Source organism: Tiliqua scincoides, chromosome 2 (genome assembly GCF_035046505.1).
Source record: "Tiliqua scincoides isolate rTilSci1 chromosome 2, rTilSci1.hap2, whole genome shotgun sequence".
Lineage (NCBI taxonomy): Eukaryota > Metazoa > Chordata > Lepidosauria > Squamata > Scincidae > Tiliqua > Tiliqua scincoides.
Genome location: NC_089822.1, coordinates 16,053,722 through 16,074,305, shown reverse-complemented (window position 1 = coordinate 16,074,305; position 20,584 = coordinate 16,053,722). Strand labels below are relative to the sequence as shown.

The window sequence follows — 20,584 nt, the reverse complement described above, 5'->3', positions numbered from 1 at the left end:
ACACCAGCAGTCCAAGCTACATCTGAGCCACCAGAACCATGAGAAACCCTTTCATACCACAAAAGCCTCTAGGCATTCAGCTTTGAAGCTTGACAGTTTTGGGCAGCAATATGATTCCTTTCCTCATATAGGGGGAATCATGATGAACAATTGATGGTGGCACCTCCCTTGGCTCAAAGGGGGGCACATCCAGAAGTGTGCACAGTGGACCTCTGGATAAGGGAAATCCCTGGAATTTTGGGAGGTGCCCAGAGATGACTCCCTTGTCCTACCAACCCATCCAAGTGCAGAATGAGGAAGGAGGCAATCCAGAGATATCTCAACTTAAGGGCAGTAAAGGACATTGTCTCTACCCCCTACAAAAGAGGCAGAGAGGTGTACTCTCTTCAGCCTCCTGCAGACAAAGAAAGGGGAGGCAAAGACCACTCTAAAATTCTCAGATATCAACAGATTCCTTCTTATTTGCCTCTTTAAAATGGAGACCCTAGTGTATACCCTGATAGCAGTCTTTCCCTATGACTTCTTCTTGTCATATTTTCTATATAATCTGACCTAAGCATTACAGGATCTTCCACTTTGCATTCAGGAAGAAGCACAACTTGCTGCCATTTGGTCTAACTGTTGGCAACCTTCAGTCTCGAAAGACTATGGTATCGTGCTCTGAAAGGTGGTTCTGGAACAGCGTCTAGTGTGGCTGAAAAGGCCAATTCGGGAGTGACAGTTCCTTCCACACCAGGAGCAAGTGCAGTCTGTCCCTGGTCTGTCTCCCTGGCTATGGGCCTTCCTTCTTTGCCTCTTTGCCTCAGTCTGTTGGCCAAGTGTCTCTTCAAACTGGGAAAGGCCATGCTGCACAGTCTGCCTCCAAGCGGGCCGCTCAGAGGCCGGGGTTTCCCACCTGTTGAGGTCCACTCCTAAGGCCTTCAGATCCCTCTTGCAGATGTCCTGCCTTCAGATCCCTCTTGCAGATGTCCTTGTATCGCAGCTGTGGTCTACCTGTAGGGCGCTTTCCTTGCACGAGTTCACCATAGAGGAGATCATTTGGGATCCAGCCATCATCCATTCTCACAACATGACCGAGCCAACACAGGCGTCTCTGTTCTCTGTTTCAGCAGTGCATACATGCTAGGGATTCCAGCTCGTTCCAGGACTATGTTTGGAACTTTGTCCTGCCAGGTGATGCCGAGGATGCATCGGAGGCAGCGCATATGGAAAGCGTTCAGTTTCCTCTCCTGTTGTGAGCGAAGAGTCCATGACTCGCTGCAGTACAGAAGTGTACTCAGGACGCAAGCTCTGTAGACCTGGATCTTGGTATGTTCCGTCAGCTTCTTGTTGGACCAGACTCTCTTTGTGAGTCTGGAAAACGTGGTAGCTGCTTTATTTGTATTGGCAACCTTCAGTCTCGAAAGACTATGGTAACGCGCTCTGAAAGGTGGTTCTGGCACAGCGTCTAGTGTGGCTGAAAAGGCCTTTAGCTGCTTTACCGATGCGCTTATTTAGCTTGGTATCGAGAGAAAGAGTGTCGGTAGTTGTTGCAGTCACCCCTGTCACCTTTGTTCTTGTGCAGCGTGATGATGTTTGCATCCCTCATGTCTTGAGGTACTCCACCTCTCCAGCAAAGAGGATTTGATGCAGCTCAGTGATGATGATCTCTTTGCAGCACTTTAGGACTTCAGCAGGGATGCTGTCTTTTCCAGGTGCCTTGCCAAAGGCAAGGGAGTCCAGGGCCACGTGAAGTTCTTCTAGGGTTGGTTCACTGTCAAGCTCCTCCAGCACAGGCAGGAACTCAATGTTGTTCAGCACTTCTTCGGTGACTACATTTTCCCTGGACTAACTACAGCTTCCAAAATGTCTAGCAAGGTCCTCACAACAGTGGTGGCAAATCTCAGAATGAAGGAGCTCAGGCATACTCCTACTTGGGGAACATTGTTATCAGAATCCCCTCCAGGGAGGAGACAAAACAACACATTGAAGTGATAGCTTTTCTCCAGGATCATAGATTTGTGATCCACCAGAATAAGAGTCAGCAGCTTCCTTCTTGCAGGATTTTTCACTTGGGCAAACATTACAGACACAACCTAGGCAACAATCTCTATCTCTCTGGAGACTCTTCTTGATATTCCACAGCTTTCCTAGGCAGTCAACCTGGCTCCCTGCAGTTAGCTCAGCTTCTTGGCACTTTGATCTCTTGCATGGTTTTGGTTCCCTGGGACAGGTGCTGCCTCACATGCCCATATCAGGCATGCATTTTCTCAAAGAGGGACTGCTTGATTTCACTGCTGGTCAGTTACAAGGCATTCCTAACATTAGCTAGACAAGCACAGTTTCTGACCATAGGTTCCCTTGATGGAATGTTGCATGATGGTGATAATCCCAGAAACCATCCTTTCAGAGCAAGGGAAATAATATCACTTCTGCTGAGGCAGTGTTGGGTTGCAGGCTTCTTTAGCAGACAAAATCCAGACAGCTTCTCACTCCGGGGTTTGAGGGTCATGGAACACCCCATATTCCTGGACCACTGGAGGGCAACAAGTAGGAAGAATTGAGAATTTCTGTCCTGTGAATTTCCTTCTGATCACTACCAGTCATCCAACAATCTCCCTGTTCACTGGCATTGTGAACCAATTCTTCAACTGAGTCCTTTAAACTGGCAATGAGGGCCCTAGCGGAAGGGTCGTGGCACTGTTATCAAGGACTGACTCTAGACAAGAAGTAGGAGTTGTCTTCTGCCCAGCCCCTAGTGGTGTCTGTCTTCAGAGAACCTGCCTCCTAGTGGATGAATCAGAGACCTCCCCAGAGTGCTGGACCACTGAGCAGAACAAATAGAAAAATTAACAGTAAGCAAATTGTCCATTTTCCACTACAAATTTTCCATTACTATCCAACCTATCAGCATGTGAATTGCTTTTCCTAGCATGTCCCACTATAGGGCCCTGCAAATGAGGTATGGAAAATGCTGGAAATTGTAAACCAGTGCAGCAGAATGCTATCTGTCAAATGGGTACATAGAAGAGGGCAGTTCAGGCAAACCACCCCCCAAGAGAAAATTCATTATTCATTACTATCCTGAGCAGTTTAGGGAAGCGCTCAGATTGATAGAACTATTCAAGCTAAGCGTGAAATGGAAAGAGCATTGTGTAGAATTGCATCTTTGGTAGGGTCAAAGAATTTACATACTTTGATCAGAAAAAGGGAAAGAAACTAGTCCATTATTTCAAGACTTACCAAACAACCCCCTCCCCCCCCGAAAAAAAAACTAGAAAGTTTTACTCATTGTCAAATATAGTGTAATCCTTCTCTGTGTTATGTGTGAATAACTTAGAGGAAGCCCTCAAGGCTTAGACCCTATGGGTGTGAATAAGCCCACAAGCAAAATTGGTGCAAAGGAAAAAAAAACTAAGGGAGTCATAAGGTATCCACCATTGACACCAACACATCGATAGCTGCCTTGTTTGCTCATTCGTTGCTACTTCAGACCAAAGAAATGATATCAGGAGTGCCAGGAAATACCTAGAAGGAGGGCCTAACATGCTGTTCCAGAAGATAGCTCTTATGGCAGTGTGTCTTTTGACCCAGAAGATTCAACAGTGGTTTCACATCCTGTTTTGATTATGGTATGTAAACTATAGTTAAACAGCTCTAGGTTCAGGCAAACCACAGAGCTAAGATTTAACGAACCACCATGGGAATGTCAACTCTGTGCTGAAGTTCATGTTGGGGTGGGGGATTGTGAGAGCATATGGACCCTGGAACTTCTCATTCATGATGACATTCTTCACTGAACAAACCACGTTTATTCAATTGTCTGAATCATACCATGGTGTCTGCAAAATGAAAGTTATTTTTTTTTTAATGAAAGCTCAGGGTCTGTGGTTTATGAACACATTGGATCATAGTCCTGTATGTCTGTAATCATGAAAATACAGTTTCTGTATTATGCGAAGTTTCAACAGGTAGCTGAGAAATGGGTTGTAAGAATCAATACTAGACTCCGTCAGGTTAAATAAGAGAGTACTATAATTTGCTCACATGCACTTAAATGCTTTTTAAAATTGCAGCAACTTTCTACATCAGATATGAAATGTACACAGAAGGAACCAGTGGTAGAGATGACCGAGGGGAAAATACCAGAATTGGATGGGTGAGAAAAATGACTTCCTTATTGTGTAGTTGAGTCATGATGCCTTATTTGCTCATTTAGATAGTGATAATATGTTCCCAATCCAGCCTGTCTTTTCTTGGTACACTTCTGATGTTGGTAGGTCTATGCAGAACTGCACATTAGTCCTGTTACTTTGTCTCAGATTATTATGATACTCTTCTAATTCATCCAGTGGTATTATTTTAGTCTTAAGTAGAAACAAAGATATAAAGAAATAGTGTTATAAGGTTTTCTGATACCTGGAGAGAGAAGCTGTTCTGTTATGTTCTTATAAACTAAAGGGAAGTGACTTGAAAATTCATAACAGTTATTTGTTGTTAAGATGTTAGTTTTACTTTTTAAAATGTTACTGTTATGATTTTATTTTTTAGAACAGTTTAATACCATAGTTGTAAGGACAATTTTGCTACTAAGGATTTTTTTCAACTTTGGAAACAATGCTATAATGATTTACCCCTGCGTTTCTCAAACTCTTAGGAAGTTTGAGGACTGCAGTAAGTGCCTGCGTGGGAGTGGGGAAGGTAGCCATGCAAGCCCCAGGATTGCGTTGCTAAGGAGCTGCAGGGACTGGTATTTACTTACCAGTCCCTGCTGCAGCCTCTCAGGGATGCAGGGAGCCCTGCGCAACACTCCGCAGGGCTCCTCAACCTTCAGAAAGTGAAAGCATAGTGATTGCACCCTGCCTCTGCAAAACTGGAAGTGGAGCGCCCCTTAAAGGGAAAGAAGTCCAGGGCCCTCAGTTTGAGAAACCCTGGCTTACCCTCCAGAACAATGTTATTATCTTAAAATAATCTTAAGTCTTTAATAATCTTTAAATATCTTAAGACTTACACAGTTTGTCCTGTACTTTTCTTCTTTTTGTCGAATTCAGTAGTTCTCATATTCAAATATTGTGGCCTAGCATTTGTGTGAGTAATTTAAACTCTTGTCTGACAGCCCAATCCTATGCCTATCTACTCAGAAGTAAGTCCCATTATAGTCAATGGAGCTTACTCCCAGGAAAGTATGGATAGCATTGCAGCCTGAGTTAGTTGCTAATAGCAGCAAAGATCAGATGTAAACAATCAGTTGTGACTAGGTAACCATGTTTGTTTATAATTAAGGGGGGAAAAACTGTCTCAGTATGACAAGAAATAAGTTCTTTTGGATTGTAAGTAATATTTCTTGAATTTCACTTCTTTAAAAAGAATTACTGTATTCAAATCAAGATATGTAATCCAATAAAAATTTTCTGATATAGCATTCTGTCTGCATTGGCAGGAAAACAGGTGAGACAGTTCCCAACCAGGTTCCTTGTGCAATCTATCCTGAACTGAAGACAGACAGTCCTAGGTAAAAGAAAATTAGTTATTTCTCTGAACATTATGAACATACTGTTTCTAAGGTCACCTGTGGCCTTAAAACTAGAATACTTTTGGCCATTTCACATGACCAGCTAAAATAAAGAAAATGTACAGAAATAAATGAATTATGAGTGTTAACTGCTTCATAAGTTTGCATTAAACTGCCTGGCTGGTTGACCTTTGGAGTTTTTCGTTCTCTGAATCTGCTTTTCACATCAGCTGACTTTGTAGGAAAAGTTTTTATATCTTTCACAATGTAAATTGTTACTGTTATTCGACAGCCCTTTCAGAACAATTCAGCTTTCATGTAAACCATTCAGGGCCCAACCTTTTCAGCTTCCAGTGCCAATCCCTCCATTGGGGCAGCTGCATAAGTGCTGGAAAGTTGAATAGGACTGGACCCTCAGAATAGTTCTGCAGGTCACCAATTCAAAGTTATCTATCAGAGAGGTATCACAAATTATCACACAGTTTATAGAAGTTAAGGAACTGTCTGATGTTTTAAGAAACACAGCTTGTTTTCATGCTCTACATTGAACTGTGCTTCCTTCTGCAGTGTCTCAGCTAACATGATCCTTATTTACATTAAGTATTATGTGTAAAGACCCATATCTGTCTGCCTGGTGATTGTGGGAGACACTATTTTAGGCACTCTTGCCTTCTGAATTATTTGATGAATGGGGAGAAATAACGCTGTCTATGGAATGCTCTCCTTAGTGAGGCTTGCCTGTCACCTCCTCTTATGTCATACCTGCTCTAGACCAAGATATTTCTTGTTTCCCAGACCTTTGGGGGAGAGGGAGAGAGTTAGAGTTAGTGGGATGTAGTCGTTGGAGTGGGGGTGACCTTGGGTGCCTTTTCTCATTGGGTGGTTATGATGGTAAAAGGTGCAAGGAACATTAGGAAAAGCAGATTAAAAATATAACGAATGCATGTGTTAATTCTTTTAATCTGCTGTTGCCTTTTGATCTGTTGTGTGCTTATTTGTTTTCGTCTGCTGTCCTTCCCCACCATCTTTTATTGTTTCATATTTTTAAATGTTCCAGGGCAGAATACAAATCTGTTAACTTGAATATGTTCTCAGTCTTTCAGAGAGGTTGGTTAAAATATCAGACTATATGTAAAGTTGGGTGGCGCTCATGATGCTAGTTTTCTCAGTAAATTAAACTTACTAATAATCTGCTATGTAAGCTGCATGTAATAAGCTGAGTCATGCAGTGCTGTAAATGAGGGGGCAATACACCTCATTTACACCATAAAAGTTGTGATCTTCACTAGTAGGAAAAATGGATAATATATATTGAATTAAATATATTTTGCAAATGTCTCACTCTTTTTTCCTCTTCTCTGACTCTTCAGCACAGACATCACTATCTCCAATGGTCAGACTTCTTTTGCCATCCTGTCAAGTGTTCTCTCCAGTGATCCTGTTGGTCCAAAGAAAGAAGAAACTGAGGCAAGAGAACTCCCAGCACAGTCGCTGACCACTTCAGATGCTGTCAGACAAATGCTCCAAGATGAAATGTTTAAACTGGTTCAGGTGATAATTTTTCATTATGGAAAATATAAATAAATATTCAAGGAATATCAATTCCATTAAAATAGTTCACTAATACCAATGAAATTCATGGGGATGTCTGAACCCACTGCAGTTGGGACAGTTCCTTGATGGTTAATCCCTTTGGTTATACAAGTTGCCTCATAAAAATGTACACACATTTCAATGAGCTTTATCTAATTCATAATATTTCATTTGAGAAAATCTGCAGTATTTGAACATCTAAGGAAAACAATTGAAAGTGGTGTGTGGAACCATCGTAGCACACACATTGGTGGATGTCAGCAGATCCCTTTGTCAGTGATGTCAGCAGTACATAGACACCACTGGGGAACATCTTGAGCTCTTGGTCTAATTCATTCATTAAGCAATTAATTGGGTCAACTTCTTGCTGTACACTATATTGTCAATTATAGCATTAAAAATTTGACACTATAAAGTGTGTGTACATTTCTTGAGATGCCCTGTAGTATAATGTTATACTTGTATTATACTTGTCATTGTATTTGTACTCTAGTGTCCCTCAGAGTGGCTTGTATATGGTTCCCATATACAGGTGGGACCATGGTATCCACTGATTTGACTCACCACTGATACCGACGTCCTTTAAATGCATTGTAACAAGGAAAAAAGCACCAAAATTCAGTTTCCTACCTTCTGTTATTAAATAATTATAATTTCATTCCATTAGATTCCATTATTCATCACATCTAGTAGCTGAATGCAGTATAGTGTCTATACCAGTGCATCCTAGGGCAACAATAGAGGAGCAAGAAACCTGGAAGTGGGTCTTTAAAGCTATTTTTTCCACTGATTTGGTATCCACTAATTTTTTTTTTAATTCACTGGGAGTTCCGGATTGGAACCTCTGCGGATAGCAAGGCACAACCTGTATATAGTCTGTTATCCATGCAGGTTTGGCAGAAGCTTTGGGACTGCCAGAAATTGGATTGGAATAGAATCCCTTTACTTTTCCCTTCCAATTTGGCTACTTTTTCAAGTGGCCAAACAACTTAGGCTGAGATTGTGCTGCCTCCAGCAGCACTGTAGTAGTAGCAGTAGTAGTAACTTCATTGTCATTGTGCTACAGCACAACGAAATTTATGCACCTTTGAGATACAAGCATAAATATATACTACAGTTCCAACAATCACACTCTACACACTCACCCACACATTCTGTACAACATGCATCATAATATAAAAACAGTATAACAGACCATAATGCCCAGGAGCATGGTAACAACTATATCGCCTTATTCAACGTAATTATGGCTGTGGGATAAAAACTGTTCAGGAATCATGTGGTGCGTGCTCTAATAGTTCCGTATCGTCTACCCGAAGGCAACAGTTCAAAGAACTTATGAGCTGGATGGAAGGAGTCTCTCAGAATACTATGTGACTTCTGCAGACAGCGAGATGTATAGATGTTCTCCAAAGCTGGTAGATGAAGGTTGATTATGTGCTGCATGATCTTAATAATTCTCTGCAGAGTTTTTTTGTCCCCTGCAGAGCAATTTCCGTACCACACCAAGATATCATAGTTTAGGACACTCTCAATGGTGCAACGATAGTAAGACACAAGCGGCTGCTGTGACAAATTGAAGCGCTGGAAAAAGAAGGGTGTAACACTGACCTAGTGTTCTTTCTGTTTGATCCTATTCCTGCTTGCTGAGAGCAGACAGCCAACTCAAGTGACTCAATGAGTGTTGAGCCATGGGTAGACACAGGATACAAAGTTTCCCTCATCAGTTCATTGCTCCTCCACAATTTGACACAAAGATTTCGCCAACTTCATGGAAGGGCTGGCTCTGTATCCAGATACCTTTTAGGGCAGATGGGCTGCAATCCTAAACCTATACCCTATGATAGTGGTCTTTAACCTTTTCTATGCTGCATCCCCCAATGAATGAATGGCTGTGCTGCCCACCTCCCACTCTGCTCAAGCCAATGGCTAAACCCACCCTCTCTTTTTGGGTTGTGGTACAGCCAGGACTGCTGGTTCGGCTTCCCCAGAGGTTTGGGGACCCAGTGAGGATGCCACAGGAATACTGGGAAGAACGGCATGCAGGGTAAGACCGGGCAAGCCCAGACAAAGATGAAGGAGCCTGAGCATTGTTTGCAGCTCCAGCAACCTCAAACTGTGCACATTTGCTCCATAAGCCCATTGGACTGGGGGGTTCAAGAACTCTGCTTTTGATTCCTAGTCTACTGCTCCCCAGACTGAGACCCCACAGATGAGGCTTCATGACCCCATTGGGGTCCTGACCCCAAGGTTGAAGAACACTGCTCTACAGAGTAATCCCTATTGAATGCAATGGGATTTTCTTCAGAGTATTCATGCATTGGATTTCACAGTTAGTAGAATGGAATTACATGTAGTAGAATTACAGTTGGTAGAATGAAATTACATGTTTTTCGATTATTCTTTGAGTTGGCAAAAGTATAGCACTAACCTGATCATCTGAAACTATTTGTATATTGATGAAATTTCAGTGATATTCATTTAAAATAACACAGGCCCAATCTGTGCTCTCAAAATAACAGTACATTAATACCTAGCACATGGAAATACCTAGCACAAGGAAATACCTAGCACAGTGCTTGGTAGTATTCAGCTGCTGATTTTATTGTACAGTACAATAAAGGAATTGAAGTCCTCTAAGGAGCTTTTGCATTTTCTTGCTCTCTTAAATAACTTTGTACCATTCACAGAATCAGTGCAATAGAATAAGAATAACACTGTGCATGAAGCAAGGTAACATTTCAGTTGCTGGGATACTTGTACCACTACAAACACACTACCTATGGATTTTTCGCCAAGGCAAATTTGATCAAATCTTAATAATGGCTTGCTTATTTTCTAGCTTCAGCAGATCAACTTTATGAGCCTCATGCAAATAGTGGGATCATCATTTGCCAACTTGCCAAACATGTCACAGCAACTGCAGCAGTCACAGCCTTTTCAATGGGAAAGAAACCATATTTCCAATTTTGCAAGGACTGATGCTGAACAGCCTCTCCCTAAACATTCAGCTGATGGCTCTCTCAAAAATCAGATGCCCACTCTAGAGAACACTTGGAATTTGAATGAGAAAAATGCTAGTCCTCAGGAAAAATCCAGTTTGCATGCTCAAAACTATAATAGAAATGTGCAGGTGAGTAGACAATAAACATGTGTGTTAGGCACAATGTTTGTTCATCTTGTGTGTAATCTATTATAATTTGTTTCTTACCTAGTACCTTCAACATGCCAGTGATTCTTCAAGTTTACCTGAGAGCCAGCCTGTTGGCAAAAGGCTGATTCCACCGTTTCAAGACTTGCTCCATCAGGTTCCAGCCAGGCCATTACCTCTGTTGTCTGTTTCCCTTAATGCTGAGAAGAATCTGAAGCTTATTCCGATGGCAAAACCTTTAAACAATGCAAATGGATTGCCTTTGCTTAAACTTAAACCAGATTTTCTGTTTCACTCCCTCAATGTTGACTCAGTAAAAACCCCACAAGTTTATACTGGCCCTTTCCCACAAACAAGGGAAGCTTGGGGTGCTCCACCACCTCCTCCTCCTCCTCTAGTGGAGAACTGTTCCTGTTCACAGGTTCCGGGGCACAAAAATGGTGAAACGGCACACCTAAATTTGAACAACTATGATGCTGAGGTTATAAAGCAAGCACAAAAGCAGAAGAACCACTGGGCAGAAACTATAAATAAAGGCCCTCCAAAACATCTTAATCTGGATGCTTATGAAAAAAAGAAAAATGTGACACCTTCACAGCACCTTCATGCACATCTAAGGGCAGAGAAGCCACTGGTTGAGCACAGAATTCCTGTATGTAAAACATATGAGAACCTTGCTCCAATTCCTTTACTGCACCTGCAGCAATCCAAATATCCATCAGCTTTAATACCTCTTAAACTTACAGGAAATGACATGAATTCCAAAGAACCGTTATGGCCCATGGAAATACCATTGCTTTACACTAATTTAACTCCACTCACTAAGGTAATGGACTTTATGATATACTGTATTTTTTTAACAATTAAAACAATTTCCTTTAATAAAATATATTTGTGAATTTAAGGATTTAAGGTCATGTTTGTATTTGATCCCTTCCCGTTTGATCCTCCACCAAATATTATCTACTATCTCTATTTACATCAATGGAATTTAAGTATGTTTTAACTACTGTTAGATTATGATCTCTTTTGTCTTCCTCAGTCAGCAAATAATTTGGGAGGGGATATTACACAAGTGTCTTTTTTTTTCCTTCTCTAAACAGTTTCAAACACCAAAACTCATCCCACTTCAAAATCTAATTGCATCTGAGCAAAGCTGCCAGATTGTCCAAGTTCCCCACGTTGGCCATAAAGACCACCCTGAACAAATTCAATTGTTGAAAGCAAACATTACACCATTTGCAGCAAGGCAAGATAGGAATAATAAAAAAAGGTAAGAGCAAACAGCAGTGAGTTTTTCACCTTTCAAGAGATGGGGGAGTAGTCTCTGAACTCTAAAGGAAGAGCTGTTCACATCAACCTCATAGCCCAATGTTGCATCTTCCTTGTGTACAACCTGCTGTGTACAAGAGTATGGGGAGCACCAGTTAGGGAACTGTGGCCCACCTTGTGGTAACAAGCATGTTTTAAGCAACCCAATCATATGGCCAATTGAGTATGTAAATGAATCTGTATTCCTGCTACCCCAAGTTTCCTCTCTTCTTTTTGGACACATTCTTGATGGATCAAAAAAGAAAATGGGTTAGTTTCCAAGTATAGTTTCTGTCAGCAGAAAGCACTTCTGTTGACACAAGGGGATCAGTTTTTCCTGATTCCTCCGTCTTCAGCCTCCTACATGATTGAAAATCTGCTCTTGAGGGTGGGAGGTCCTCTGGAACAGAATAGTAAGTAGTATGAGAGGCTGCAGTGGAAAGGGGGGGATCAGTAAAATTATCTTTAACCTTTGCACAAACACAAGTACCTTCTGTTCTCAGAAGGAATATGTTTGTGTTTTCTTCCTGCATCCTGGCTAAGGGCAGGAAAGGTTGCTAAGAGGACATCCTGATGGTTATTGCAGTTTTGATTCCATTAAAAGGCTCTAGCAACTGGTTCTCAGTGCAGCGATGGCCATCTTCATTCCCATAGTGTTTATATATAAATCTGACACTTATGGTATCTGTTAGAATGTTGTGCATATGGCTATATAATAGAGATTGTTTTAATTAAAATGTAGTTAAAGTGCTAATGTGATAATAGGCAGAAGAGGCGTGCAGGGAAGCAGATCAAGGAGAAGGAAGAGAGAAAAAAAGCAACTGTGACTTTTCAACAAGATGATTCCGCTGTTTTAGCTGGTATTGTAGGGGAAACAAAGGTACAGTGATATGGATATTCTCATTCATTATAGTCATTTGTTTTAAAATCATGATACACCTCAGAAAAAACTGAAGACTGAAACCCATTTTTCTGCACATTGTACTCCCTCCTACTATATCTCTAGTTTGGTATAGTAGATACATGGTGTTCAAGAGGCAATGTCAGATGTTTTCCCTTTAGCTTCTTGGGCAGCCCAATCCAACATCAGGGCAATAGCCATCACAACACACTGTAAGGCATGTTGTAGCAGCTTCCAGTTGAACATCCCCAGCAAGGAGGCACCTCTCAGTGCTGGGCTCTGCAGCAGTGAGAGGTGCAGTGGCTGAAGAAGCAGTGGGTGGCAGTAAGTAATCAGCTGCCAGGGGCTGGTTTAGGATCAGGAGGGGGGCAGGGATGGCAGCAGAGGCTGTCCCCAAATCCTATCCCCCCTCCTGAACCATGGAGCCCAATATGGGCCTCCTTGGTTATGTGCCAGCTAAGTAGCTGACTCAACTCCAAGAACACCTAAGAACTGGGGCTCTACACAGGAACTGATGTCCCCTTTTACCCCGAGCGAACCTCCAGTTGCTACTCTGGCCCCACAGAATACAGTGGCAGTTGTTTTGGGGGCACTGTACTACATAGCACTGCCAGAGCATGGGATGGGCCCTAAGTTGTTTCCTCTTTTTCTTAGTCAGCCTCTGTCCTCAGCCTCTCTTCCTTCTATCCTTGTTCTTAGTCTTAAAATTCTTCCAAGTTTGATCTCATGCAGTGTCCTTTATAGAAGAGGCAGAAAAGTGAGGGGGGGGGTGCCTAAGGACAAACCAAGTCAACCAACATGTGCTACTCTTTCCCATAACAATTGAGACACTTCATTTGTGAAACAAGAAGTATATGCTAAGGTTCATAATATCTAGCTCAGAATGCATATCTTGGGGAATGGCCATAGCTTAGTGGTAGAACGTCTGCTTTTTATGCAGAAGGTCCCAGCTTAGGTTCATGGCATCTCCAGGCAAGATAGGGAAAGACCACTGCCTGAAGTGGGAGTGAGATGCTACCAGTCATCATAGACAATACCGAGCTAGGTGGTCCAATGGGCTGACTCTGCCAAAGGCAGCTCCGTGTAGGTTCAACAAGGTGAACTAATGCCTTTTCCAAAATGCTACATTGTTAGTGTATTTTTGAATGGTATTGGGGGAAGGAAAAGCAAAGTTAAATTAACAGTGCCTGATCCTAAGGTGTGCTTCCAATTGTTGAAGCATTTGTGCTCATGGAAGGTTTTAACTCACACCAGTCAGCTGAGTTAAACTCTCCTGTTTGCACAACCCCTTGCATCAGAGAGAGCATGACAAATAGTTGTCCTCCTGTTGGTAGTACTGTGTGAACTCATGCAGAAACACTAGCAACTTCTTACCCTCATGGTTCTTTGGATCCAACCCTGTGTGTGTGTGTATTTTAAGTGGTTAAAGAAAATGTCAGTTACCTCAAAATGCCAGATGGAGGGGAGGGCACCAGGATGCTGTTTCTCTTGTGGTCTTGTGTGCTCTCAGAGGCATCTGGTGGGCCACTGTGAGATACTGGAAGCTGGACTCGATGGGACTATGGCCTGATCCAGCAGGGCTGATCTTATGTAACTATTCCTCCCTTAAGGCTGCAGCCCAGCCTATGCAAATTTATCTGGAAGGAGGTCCTGTTAGACTCATTAGGACTTACTTTGGAGTAGACATGTGTAAAATTAAACTATAAGGGCGCAATCCTAACCGGCAGTTATGCCGGTATAGGTGGCCCTGGAGGATCGCAAACATGCCGTAAAGCACGTTTGTGCCTCCTTAGGCGGGAGCTGCGTTAGCGCATTCAGATGTGCCGACGCGCGGATGGAGGCAGAAGCCTCAGCTCCCGCGGCACCACTTGTGGCAAAGGTAGGCGTGGGGAGGGGGCATTGCTGGGCAGGGAGAGGGTGGGCCCGGGGGCGGGGCTGGGATCCAGCAGTTATGCCAGATCCCAACCCGCATCCCAGGGATGAGCGGAGTGGCTTCAAGCTGCTCCGCTCTCGTCGGACTTGCGCCACCTCCGGAGGTGGCGCAGGTCCGAGGAGACCCATAGGGGCACGCAGCCCTTACCCACGGGTAAGAGGAAGAGCTTTCCCTTGCCCGTGGCTGAACCGCTGCTTGCTACAATCCCGTGTTGGATGCAGTGCAAGCCTTCTGGCTTGCCTACTCCAGCGCGGCTTAGGATTGCGCCCTAAGACTGCAATCCTAACCACACTTTCCTGAGAGTAAGCTCCATTGAACAAAATAGGACTTACTTCTGAGTAGACCTGGTTAGGACTGTGCCCACAGTCACTTTAGGGATATTGTCTCTTTACTTTGTGGCATTTTATTTGGTGTTAATCAAAATATTTAGGTGGAGTTTACCTAGTGCAGTGTTTTTCAACCTGTAGGTCATGACCCCAGTGGGGTTGTGGTGCCTCATTTGGGGGGTTATAGCAACCTTTCAAAGCCTATGCAAGACAGAGCTTTGATTCAATCAGGGCTGGCCTTAGGAACTGACAAAAGAGGTAGGGGGAAACTGTAGGCAGGAGTGGGGGTGGGCTTACTGGGTCCCAAGAGGGGGGCAGAATCAGTGGTGGGTTCCCAGTCTCATACTCGATTCAATCAGTTAGTCAGTCAGTCACTTATTAGGGTTGTGACAAGATAAAAGTTGAAGACCACTGTAGTGGACCACCTGTGATTTTTCTTTACTAAAAGTTGTATACGTTTATAGTATGAATTTATTTAAATACATATCACATGCTGAAATCGTAACTGTGTTAGTATGCTGAAGTATGTATAGAAGCAAGTGAATTATCTACATGTGTTTAGTCATACTTATTCTCATGTTAGGATAACCAAACAGGATCCAGCCATGATATCATTGATGTGAACTCCTCCCTGGGTAAGTAGTTGAAGAAGACTTTGTTTAAAAAAAAAAATGAAAATTCAGCTAGGTCTGTGCCAGTCTTTGGTGGTCTAGTATTTCATGTTGAATGGCAATGGCAATCAGTATGTTCTAGAACAGGGGTGCCCAAACCCCGGCCCGGGGGCCACTTGCGGCCCTCAAGGCCTCTCAATGCGGCCCTCAGGGAGCCCCCAGTCTCCAATGAGCCTCTGGCCCTCCGGAGATTTGTTGAAGCCCACACTGGCCCAACGCAACTTCTCTCAGTGTGAGGGCGACTGTTTGACCTCTCGGGTGAGCTGTGGGATGAGAGCTCCCTCCACTGCTTGCTCTTTCATATCTGTGATGCAGCAGCGGCAGCTAAGGAAAGGTCAGCCTTGCTTTTTGCAAGGCCTCTTATAGGCATTGAGCTATTGCAAGACCTTGATTCATTTATATAAGTTCATCTTCAATATATTCATTTATGTAAACTTATGTAAATTTATTCAAATTTTAAATGTAGATTAATTATTTCCCCGGCCCCCGACACAGTGTCAGAGAGATTATGTGGCCCTCCTGCCAAAAACTTTGGACACCCCTGTTCTAGAAAAAGAAAAGTTGAAATGAATTGTCAGAGCCATGGGTCCAATTCTGTTATCTATCCTGAACTCATTGTGCCACTCTTCACTATCTTTCAGTCTCAATTGCAGATCTATTGAATGGAGATCTAATTACTTACCTCATAAGGTTATTGCAACAATTAGCTTACAAAATATTGCACTGGGTAGTGGCTATAACAATGCTTTATGCTGACTGTAGGACATTCACTATTTTCATTAACTTATACTTCATGAGCTTTGCTGAAGTTTCCAAAAGGTAGCTATGAGTTTTCAATTATATTTTTGGATTTGATTTCATGAGAATATTGAAAATATTTGTTAGGTTTAAATTTTCACTCATGACTGTGATTTCAGTGTTACTTTGCAATTTTAGTTCTAATTAGTATCCAGTCTCTTCAGAATTTGTTAAACTAAGGTCGCAGTACTGACCCATATTTGGGCCGACGCAAGTCCCTTGCACTGACCCAGGAGGGTCGCAAATGTGCCATAAGGCACATTTGCACCTCCTTGAGAGGAGGCCAGGCCAGCGCTCTGAGAAGTCCTGTACTGCGGAAGCTGACATAAGCCTCTGTGCTGGCTTCCTCTTGAATGCTTGCATCAACGCAGCTGAAAATATTCTTTATTTTCTGTTTATAAGCTAAGGCAGTGTTTCCTAAATGCTTTAGTGCCAGGACCCACTTTTTAAAGACAACAGTCTATTGAGACCCACCTAGCTTTATGACACTAAAAAAAAAAAAAGTTCACCGGCAGCTTGAGCCTCTGTTTTTATCATTGTTGCTGGGGGGACCAGGATTGCCTTCTGGAGCATTTGTTGAACTCCAGGATCATCAGATCAGAACTATTCTGGTGGCCTTGCATTCTCATTTGCCTGGGCTTAGATAAGAGCTGATGCATGCTTGCCTACTCATGAGTAAATGCACACATGTTTCGCTTTCCACTCAATACATTTTCCTTGTCAGAGGAGTTCCTCCTCAAGAGTCTACTGGTTCCTGTGTTCATTGGATCAGGACCATTCTGTGGCATTGTGTTCCCCTAGGCAGGCCCTTTGAAGTGGACTGAGGCATGGTGGCCTACTTGCAAATAAACGTATACATGTTCCTTGTTTTGGTTTCCATTGGGGTCAATAAATTTTCCTTGTTAGCAAACAGTATGTAAGTTTCATGACCCACCAAAAATCAGGACATAACCCACTGGTGGGTCGCAGTCCACAGTTTGGGAACAACTGAGCTAAGAGAATGCAGTTGGAGACATTTGCCAAGTTACTTGTCCTACTATAGACCTTTAATGTGGACAGTAATTATATATTTCTCTGATGTAGACCCAGAGGCAGTTGACAGAACTTCAGCAGAACTACATTACTTGGCTTCTGTAAGAAAAAGGCCCCCAGAACTTCAAGATTCTAGCACAAATACAGACCCTGGTAAAACAGATCCTCCTGAATTTCTTGTATTCTTGCTTTTTATGACCCTCAAACAAAATAGTTTTTGTTAACTTACACTATAATCGTGCTCAGAGCGCGCACTTCAGAGCGCGAAACCATAGGTTTTGTTAACATAGTTTTAACATATGTTAAACATGTTAAACATAGTTAACATATGTTAAAAATTGTTAACATAGTTAACATATTTTTAGTTAACATAATTAACATATGTTACATATTATTATTATAATTATTAACATAATAACATTTGTTAACATAGTTTTATTAACAAGTTTTTGTTAACTTACACTGTATTCGTGCTCAGAGCGCGTGCTTCAGAGCGCGATACCATAGTCTTTCGAGACTGAAGGTTGCCAACAAAAAAAACAAAACACTAATATATCCTAACAGTTTTACAAGAAATGATGTTCAGAATACTTTTGTAATTCACCTTCCCTTTTATATGTACCTGATCAATTCCTCAAAACAGCTTTTATAGTGAAATTCTCAGTAACAAGTACAGTTATTACATTAATTTCAATCAGAAAAATTCTAATGCTTTCAAAGTTCTAATGCCATTCCAAGTTCACAATCACCTAAATGCCTAATATCATAAGGAAATAGTTATGGGACACACTAAAATAGGATAAATAACATTAGTAACATTACATGGCATCAATAAAGTGTTAAGTCAGTGGTGAAAATGTTTCAAGTTCTATCATCACATCAGTGGTTCCCAAACATTTTTAGCTGGACCCACTTTTTAAAATGACACTCTACTGAGATCTGCCTAGGTTTAGCAGAATTTTAAAAAGGAGATTTAGAAAGGAATTTATTTATTTATTTATTTATTTATTATAATAGCCAGAAAGACCCACAAACATTTATCTCCTTATATATACACATGCTTCCAAACTGCAGAAGCTCAGCTCCTAGTTAGCAGCTACAGTATCTGATTTTTGAATAGCTTCAGGACTTGAGGCAATTAGTTATCTGATCCTTCCATCACCCTTTGGCGACTTTGCAGTTTGGGAACCACTGCATTATGAGATTTAGCACATCAAGCTTTATTTGTAAGCTTTGAGCAACTCTTCTTACGTTTTGTCTGTTTTTCCACTTTTCCCATTATTATTTTCATCATCTTCTGTTCTTTAGGATTCCACAGTAATTTGTAGGAACACAACACAAAACCAGATACACTTTAAAAGGAAGCATGTAATGCACATGCCTTGAATGTATGAGGATGTACTACCCATCAGGCAGTGTATCTTACACAGAGGGCCCCTCTTCCCCAGCCATACTTGGTCATCTGACGATCCTAAATAGTGCTTTCCCAAAAGCCCTTAGGAGCACACTTGAGAAATGAGGTGCTTCTGGAAGGGGAAGAAAATTTGTGCCCACCTCCCCTAGCACCTTCTTGGATAAGTGAGATAAATTCATCCCCTTTTCTGTCTCCGGAACCCAAAGCGGAGGGGAGGTGTACCCATTGGGTTAAATGGGAGGTAGACCTTGCCTCTGCTATACATGTGGTCCTTCCCCCACCATTCCCAGACCTCATATTGAAAATCTTGGTATGGATAAAGAGGAATGATCTTAATATGTGCCATATGAATTACTGAAAATCAGTATAGCGAAAGTACTTATAAAGAGGTAAGAGTGTTCTATCCTTTGAATTTGAACTGTTATTCTCCAAGAATCAAGCGTACAGTCTTTCCCATAAAAATAAGGCTTCTTTGATAAACAGTAGAATGTTTTGATCTTGTATTGATTCATCTTCATTTTATGTTTCCTTATCAATCAAGTTCTTAAATCACATCAGGATATACAAACTATATCAGAAGAAATAGATTCTGAATTTGGTAAAAGTCATCCAGTCGTCTCTGCTTCTGCAACAGGTGTGCTTTTTCTAACTGCTGGTCTGCATTAATTAATTGGGTTTAGGAAACTAACCTTATTTCACACTTTGAAAAATCTAAGAAATATTTATTTTATGTTCTTTCTCCTTTTCATATGTATGTGACATGTATACTGAACATTCTTGGATGCCAGAGTTAACCAATATTTTAATAGATACTTTTTTATTTACCTTCTCACGTCTTTCACTTTTCAAAGATAAAAAGGTGCTATCTTGGTATGCGCAGATCCAGCATCCATGGATTTAACTCACCACGGATGCCAGCAGATACTGGGCTAACCATTTAAATACCTTTAAAACAGAAAAAAAGCTTTTCCTGCCTTCGCACAGTGAAACCATGTGGGTTTCCGAGCTTCTTAAGGGCTAAAAATAGCACTAATGACCAACATTGTATACAGAGGTTCCTGGCTCCTGCCAGGGTCATCCCTGAATGCATTGCATTGCCAGGAAGCTCCACACAACCTGGAAGTTGGTCATTAATGCTATTTTTTTTAGCCCTTGAGAGGCTTGGAAACTGCTGTTTCACAGTGCAAAGGTCATAAAGGCTATTTGCCTTTATGTTTTTTGCTGTTTTAAAAGTATTTAAGTGGCATCCCTGGTATTTGTGGATGTTGGTAGCTGTGGAGGGTTCTGAAATGGATCCCTTGCAGATACAGACGTTGCACTGTACTGTGTGTAGCTGATCCGTGCTAACTGGTCAAAGGGTGCCTTTTAAAGTGGTGGTCCTTTCATTTTTAGTGGGGGAAAACGACTATTTCTCTTTATCCCAGCATGGCACCTTTTACAGTAGCTTTTGCTGGTGTCTTTCTTGTGTCGATCTAATCTTTTTTTAGTTTGTGAGCTCTTTGGGAACAGGGAACCATTTTTGCTAAGTCAACTGCTTTTTGAACTACAGTACTCTTTAGTGAAAAATGGTTTATTATTATTATTATTATTATTATTATTATTATTATTATTATTATTATAAGTGATAGCTTACTTTACAGGGTTTTCTGCAAAGGTTGCTAAGTTAATGTGTGAGAGCACCTACTATTGCATAAGTGTTATGTAACAATAAGCATTGTTAAACTTCATTTTATTATCATGTTGCTGCCAGTCTGATTATGTTACCAGTCCAGATGCTGTACCTAGTTTACTGAAATCTCATTGTATCCTGTGTCCCTTTAAGGGACCATAATAATGATTCACCTTGGAGCAGCATTGTAACGTACTTGTATAGAAGGCAGAGTGCCATCAAAATAATTAGCTGTAATGTCCCTAAAATAGTAGATTATTAAATGGATTAGTTTTTGTCAGTCTAGTAAAGTAC

The 20,584-nt window shown here is 41.7% G+C and overlaps 1 protein-coding gene across 3 annotated transcripts in view; it reads left to right on the top strand.

Moving 5' to 3' along the window:
* Positions 1–20,584, top strand: part of CPLANE1 (ciliogenesis and planar polarity effector complex subunit 1) — a 114,028-nt gene that overhangs the window by 65,980 nt on the left and 27,464 nt on the right. For 2 of the 3 annotated variants that reach the window (XM_066615229.1, XM_066615228.1), the window contains 10 exons: positions 4,056–4,138; positions 5,420–5,491; positions 6,862–7,042; positions 9,927–10,217; positions 10,300–11,061; positions 11,339–11,508; positions 12,312–12,426; positions 15,290–15,341; positions 17,259–17,360; positions 19,163–19,255. In XM_066615229.1, the coding sequence (XP_066471326.1) occupies positions 4,056–4,138; positions 5,420–5,491; positions 6,862–7,042; positions 9,927–10,217; positions 10,300–11,061; positions 11,339–11,508; positions 12,312–12,426; positions 15,290–15,341; positions 17,259–17,360; positions 19,163–19,255 (1,921 nt within the window). The remainder of the gene's footprint in view (positions 1–4,055; positions 4,139–5,419; positions 5,492–6,861; positions 7,043–9,926; positions 10,218–10,299; positions 11,062–11,338; positions 11,509–12,311; positions 12,427–15,289; positions 15,342–17,258; positions 17,361–19,162; positions 19,256–20,584) is intronic. The other variant, XM_066615227.1, reaches the window with a different exon arrangement.